Below are 6,835 nucleotides of genomic sequence, written 5' to 3' on the forward strand. Positions count from 1 at the left end.
ATTATCATTGAATCATGTATAAGAATTTCCCCAAAAGCCCTGGGTTTACTTTAATTTAGGTCAACATAAATGGGTTAAAGCTGTTATAAATTTGCACCACTGAAGTGATTCTGTGTGAAAATCTAGATTCAAGGCCTAAATCATAAAGTTCTGCTGTTAGATTTCTTCCATTATTTTTGTTTATCACGTAATTAACAAACAGAAAACCAATGGAAAGGGAGTATTATCAATCATAGGTGTAATGTAAGGCTGTAACCAACTATCTTCATTATTAGTAAATCCTTCCAATTATCAATACATCTGACAATTATTTCCTTTACTAATTGATTGATCATCCATTGTATATAATGTCAGGAAATAGTGAAAAATGTCCACCAATATCAGAATCAGAATCTGATTGATTGCCAAGTAGGTTTTCAACATACAAGGAATTTGCTTTGGTGTTCCCTGAGTTCCCTGCATCCCGAGCTGACATAAACAGTTTTTGTTTTGTCTGACCAATAATCATAAACCTGAAAATGTTGAGTTTACTGTCATAGTTTTCATAAATATTGTAAATACTCAATACAAATACTATTTTATATAGGTTTGTGCAATTACATTTTTGCTAAAAATTACTTATATGATGAATCCATAACCTAAATAACCGATTAAACAAACAATAAATAACTAATTTCTGTCAATCGACTTATCTTTTAATCAACAAATCATTTCAGCTTGGTTTGTGGGTGTCTGGGAAAATAATGAAACATGTGGTGAGAGTCAGTATAGGGGTCCAACAATAAATCTTTGCCCAAGGCTCCATGGGGAGGTTACTCTGTTCATGTTTGGCAGACTAAAGATTTTACCTACATCAGTTTGTAGAATAATTAAAAGTTATTAATTCTGGCAAAGAAATAGTTACATTTTGAACACAGATGTTTTGCATGTAATTTAACACTGCAGATTCAGTCAACAATTCTCTAATAAGGTCTATTTTCAGGGTAATTTCTATCTGTCAAGACTGGTATTGAGGGAAATGTGTGTTCTCAACAAAAAATGCCGTGACCCGGATTCGAACCGGGGTTGCTGCGGCCACAACGCAGAGTACTAACCACTATACGATCACGGCGAGCTATCCTTCGGACAATTTTTGCTGTAATACCTGAGCAATAGTTCACTAATGTGAGAATGAACGCATTTACTTTGTGGTTTAAAAAATGAATTAATACGAAATAAAGTCAGAAATTAAGACGAGGTTAGAACACGTCGAACACTAAGTTAAACCCGAGTGGACAATAACGTTCACGTTGAGGCAAAGAGCTTATAAGCAGGTGGATTCATCTCTCAAACTAAATTTGTGGACGATATCCTAGTACAGTGGAGTGACTTATCCGGTTTGCGCTACATACATATTGTACAGTGAAATCTTACTTCTGGTTTTTAAAATAAATTTCTGTTCTCGGTGGAATTTTGTCTAACTAAGTGAGTGGATAAGGGGGTTCTTTGGCTTAAATGGTGCCAAAAAATAACATTAGAGTGACACATCTTAGTTTTTGTTTTACTCTCATGCTATGGGCGTGGTTTATGGCAGTTTAAAAATGTAGTCGATAGTTGATTGGTTGAGAGCTGTGTATTCATATGGTTTCGTTGTATTCTCATTACCCATTGGATAAAACGTAGCCATCCCTCGCTTATGATTGGCTGATTAAACAACACGACCGAATTTCAAACTAGAACGTCTTTCGGTGTGTTGTTGAAGGAAGCGTGTTTAACGTTTGCTAGTCGGCTGGTATCGGAGTGTTAGTAAGCCGTCAGTGTTAGCAGAGGGTTACATGGATTGCTAGGCGTTTAAAAAACTGACTACGAAACATGTGAGTAGCTATTACGCTATTTTTATTTTAACGTAAATGGCTGAAACCGCGACTTCAACACGGACAGGATTTCTGGACTTCAGTCCAGTAAGGAGATGCAACGCGAACAAGGAGAACGATGTTCCAATTTTGAGTTTGATCCAGTTTTCAAAGGCTCCTTTTGTGGCATTTGGGACAGTAAAGTTGGGGACATCCAAGTCGGCTGTTCTGCGAATTGAGAATCCTACGGAGGATGCAGAAGCGGAGGTTACAGTTGAAAGGATCCCCTCAACTAAAGGCTTCTCTGTGGACCACAACACGTTCACCATTCAGGTAGGTTCTTAGCTACCTCACAGCTTGTCTTTACATGAAGGGACGCCTTCAAGTCAATGGAAGTTTGAACCAAACCTGTAGCCTTTGTGATAAATGGTCTTTAAATTTACACTACTGAACTGTGATAACATTGCAGTAGTTGTCTCTAGCTGCAGCAGGATGATGGAGACATAGGCATGTCCCACAGGGCCTGAAAACCAAGCCCAGGAGCTTTGTTTTGCCAAAAGTCAGACATGAACTAAGTTAACATATCTCTCCGCTTCCATTGCATCCATTGCAAGACTTGCAGTTGGTATATTTTGCCTTGTGCTTTGTGTTTGCAGCCTGAGGGCTCTTTCAGTTTGACAGTAACCTGGACTCCAGCAGAAGAAGGTGGGATCAGAGAGCTCATCATATTCAATGCCAATGGGGTCCTCAAGCATCAGGCTGTTCTGCTGGGGAGAGCAGAAGCACCAAAAAAGAAAAAGGTAAGCCACACATGCAGGTTTTTAACAGCCACAGACTCTTATTTAAGTACATTGTCCATACAAAGTCAATTTCAATTAATTTGTCAGATTTTTAAATAACAAAAAAGTGTAAAAAAAATACTCCAGTTTCGTAAAGCCATGGTCTATACATTGCTTGTATAGTCAAACCAGGAGTCCAAAACTCTGAAACATTTTGGCAAACTAAAACCAGTGACCTTTTGACATTTTTTGATATAAAAAAAAAAAAAAAAAAAAAGATTTTGAATGATGAATTTGATCATGTCTTCAGTGTGCCTGGCTTAAGGCGGTTCCACTTAAATATGACCTCACCAGCCTTGAAAAACACCCTCTCACATGGCACTGATGATGCTGGTGAAACTGAAAACTTCAGTGCCATGTGCTTCAGGTGGAGATGCATAAGGTTTTGAGTATCCTCACCTGTACCAGTAAGATTGATATATGTCAATCCTTATATTTCTTCATATCTTTTTTTCTTGTTTCAGAAAAGCTTATGGGACACAATCAAAAACAAAAGGGAAGGTGAGAAAGTAGCTGTCCCTAGGAGAAAGAAAATGGAGCCCCCCCTGAAGATGGCAGCCAATAAAACCTTCCAAGTGTCCCGAAAGCCGCAGTACAAACGGGATAAGCCACGCAGCCCGCTTGCTTCACTCAATGAGGGCAAAGCTGTCAGAGAGAGATCCCTCACGAAGCACAGTCCCATTGACGATCACCCTCGGAAATCAGAGGAACAGAAGGCTATAAATCCCAACCAGAGGCAACAGTCTCTGGCCTTGTCAGACCAGGAGAATATCCATCATATTCAGAGGAACTCTCCCGTCGTCCTACTTGTCCCAGCCGCAAAGGTGATGGACTCTGGCAGCATGTGTGCTAGCCCAGATGCCTTGGGGAGCAAACCTGAAAGCAAAGATCTTACCAAAATACTTAATAGGACGCTTTCACCTATTGGGACACCAGAGAGATTTAAGAAACTCATGCCTTGTATTCAGTCACACAGCCCAGTTCCTGCTACTGTAAAGTCTGTGGCTGTGGAGACTGTTAACAGTGAGTTAACTAGAACCCCAGTTCTATCTTTGAAAGATGCATTGGCCCTCATTGACTCTGACCTGAGCCACATTAACACCAGTCCTCGAGACTCTAATTCTAGCTGTGATTTCTCAGATTCACTGGAATCCAAGAGTGGAAGCCACGGCTGTGGACCCGACAGAAACGTCCTCAAAGCATTACCCGATAGCCCAGAGCTGACGGAGTCGACTGAGCCGAGACTGACTTTCTTTGTCAGCAAAAAGGTTGTTGTGAATGAGGTTGTTGTTTCAGAGGCTGATAAGGTCACGGAAATGGTAAAAAAGACTTCTTTTACCTCAGCCACAGTGATCAAGAGCAAAGCACCAGTGGAGGAAAACAGTTTGAGTGGAAGGAAGATAAAGAAGTCAAGACGAAGGCTCTTGGAGAAAACACTCGAGCTGTCTGACAGCAGCAGTCAGTGTGAGTCAGGACCAAACACTCCTAGACTTCCGGTTATAGATCCAGACACAGGACCTAAGGGATGGCAAAACTCTGAGGTGACCAGCCATCTTTGTGATGACACACATCAAGTCCTGGAGTTTACCTCCTCTAGCCCGACTCCACGACCCCACACCTCGGCCACACCCATCACCTTCCCTATCACCTCCCCTCCATCCGCGCCTCCTACTCGCTTCTCTTTCTCAGTCACCTCCCCACCTCCTGCAGCCCCTGCTTCCATTGCTTTTACCGTCACCTCTCCGTCGCCCTCGGGCTCATCTTCTCCTCTTTACCGCAACCTCTCATCAAGCCCTAAAGTATATGAGCAGCCCCCAACCCTTTCTGCACCTCCGTCCGTTCAAGAGGACTCATTTCCCATTCACATGGCAGTGAAGAGCAAGAAGAGGAAAAGTGAAGAGTATTTGAAAAGTGACGCGGCGGTAGAGGACGCCGGGAAAACTGCCAGGGTCAAAAGGAGCAAGGTGGCGGCTGGAAAAACCAAGCCCTCAGTGCAGGAGAGGAGAAGTGCATCACAGGGGCAACAGCAGAGAACAGCAGGTGAGCAAATGACTGTCTGTCTGTTATTTCTTCTGTTTCAGATATTACATGTAGGGTATACAGTGAATATTAAATCTGCACTTTTAAGGGCATTAATGTTTCAAGACGTGTACTTAGCTGCCATTTTATGAACCACAACTAATGCAGTCTAATACAAAAGTCCTGTAGGAATTCCTGCCTTCGTTGAGGTCATTATGTTGTGTTTTTGATGAAACCCTTTCAGATTCAACTTTATGGTCGTTGAGGAGGATGTGGTTTGTGCTTGTGTTGAACTGTTTTGCATTAAACTCACAGGTGTTTCTTCACCTCATTCATATCCATGAGTGTAGCTTAAATAATAGAAACACCTCCCCAGCATCAAGTCGATGTTCGTTGTAATGTAAAATCATTAAAAGAGATTTTCATCTTATTCTCTATTATAAAGCCTTGAAGGTATATTACCTCATTTTCTTTCTACACACACACTAACTGATGGTTGCAGGTGGTTGTTTCCTGCAGTTAGATATTCAGATTCGCCTTTGTACATCGATGCATCGATGTTAATGGAAGTTGAAAGTCACGTGAAATTGTTGAATAATCTGTTTTCAGAGATGTTTTGGTACTTTTCTGTGTTAAAAATCATCCTTGCTTCTGCACCTTCTGTATTTTACTGTTAAGCTCTTGTTTTTTTTTGCAGGCTCAGTGCGCTCGGGTGACTACATCATCTCTAAAGTAGCACACGGTCTGCTGTTCCTGCCCGAGCAAAGCCTCCAAGCTCCCAAACCCACCTCACGAGGTAATAAAAGGATGTGAAAACATTCGTATCTTAACAAAAGTCAGAAAGCAAAACCGAGACTCAAACCGGTGATGGCCATATGAAGAAACAAGCTTTTGCTCATTTTCCAGCATAAATCGACCTTCTTTTCTGGCTTCTCCCAGGTGCCCCGTCTCTGAATGATACCGCTGCTTCATCTGTGAAGATGGCAAAAGTCGTAGCAGTTAGCGCAGTCAAAGCTGACCTTTATTAAGCCGTGCAAACAGGTATTTGACACAGGACATTGTAAAATGAGCTTTTCTGATGTGAGAAGAAGCATTATTGCTTTTGCCTATCTTTAAACTTTTATTTATTTTTATCCTCTGCATCTACCCTTGTCTCGCAGCCATACCTAGGCACCCGATGCGTTTGCCGCCAAGAACATGTTCTACGATGAGAGGTGGATTGAGAAGCAGGAGAGGGGATTTCACATGGTGGATACAACTATGTCCTCACCCAGATGACTTTAAAGTCAACACTGAAGTTGCTAAAGTAACATCCATCCACTCAAACATTCAGCAGGCTGTCATTGCTCTTGGGGGAAGCTTATCTTAATTAAAGGAGGAGGCAGGAGTGTCAAGTGTTTGGTTTCAGAAATATAGAAATGATCTTGCTCTTAGAGTAGCTCGCGGCTCATTTATTGACTCGCTGAAGATCTTATAACTGAAATACACTTAGGTATTCTCTATTTAAATGAGTATCTACGCTCGAGGTGTTTGTATAAGTGGACTTTGTACGTCTGTGCAAGTCTTAAATTTTTTTTTCTTGTTTTCCTGTGTAGTGAGTGCTGTATCTTCTGCCATTGCAACAACGGACATACTTCAGTGTGCCTAAAGCTCCCCACAAAAGATGTGCTTTCAGCACCTTACACGCTCGGCGGAAGATTTAACCGCCTGGCTGCCGTCGTCCTGCCGTCCAAGGCTGTTTCAACAATTCGGCGAGGCAATGGTCAAGGCTAGATTCACTGGAGCGAGAGAATAGAGAGAGATTGCATAAGCTGTTTGATGAAATTGTCAAGTGTTTTCTGTTGATTTGGCTGTGAGTGGATAGGTGTAATTGTGACGCAGAAGCATGTGCATTATACAGCCCTTCATGTCATCAGTGCCGAGGAGAGGTAACACACACCATACTCAGAACGCTGCCGGTATGGGCCCAACATCCGGCGATGGACACGAGACCAAAAGAGAGATGAGTACGACGATGAGGAAATGTTGAGGGTGATTTACAAACTCGATAGTGTCCCCACAAGGCGTGAAAGAAACCTCCTTTGATGGGCAATGCTTACTGCCTGTGAGATAATAACACACATACACGACACGGATGTGTTAATG

The 6,835-nt window shown here is 42.0% G+C and overlaps 1 protein-coding gene and 1 non-coding gene across 2 annotated transcripts in view; one reads left to right on the plus strand and one right to left on the minus strand.

Annotated features, from left to right (window-relative positions):
* Positions 1 to 1,039: 1,039 nt before the first annotated feature.
* On the minus strand, positions 1,040 to 1,111 carry trnah-gug. Its single transcript has one exon. It is a non-coding gene; the product is annotated as a tRNA-His (tRNA).
* A 778-nt stretch (positions 1,112 to 1,889) lies between these two features.
* Positions 1,890 to 6,835, plus strand: part of aspm (abnormal spindle microtubule assembly) — a 27,148-nt gene continuing 22,202 nt past the window's right edge. Inside the window, exons 1-5 of the mRNA XM_022769066.1 lie at positions 1,890 to 2,165; positions 2,489 to 2,632; positions 3,136 to 3,318; positions 3,385 to 4,711; positions 5,388 to 5,486. Coding sequence (XP_022624787.1) covers positions 1,890 to 2,165; positions 2,489 to 2,632; positions 3,136 to 3,318; positions 3,385 to 4,711; positions 5,388 to 5,486 — 2,029 coding nt within the window. The remainder of the gene's footprint in view (positions 2,166 to 2,488; positions 2,633 to 3,135; positions 3,319 to 3,384; positions 4,712 to 5,387; positions 5,487 to 6,835) is intronic.

The sequence above is a fragment of the Seriola dumerili genome, unplaced genomic scaffold (genome assembly GCF_002260705.1).
Source record: "Seriola dumerili isolate Sdu_G_001 unplaced genomic scaffold, Sdu_1.0 BDQW01000002.1, whole genome shotgun sequence".
Lineage (NCBI taxonomy): Eukaryota > Metazoa > Chordata > Actinopteri > Carangiformes > Carangidae > Seriola > Seriola dumerili.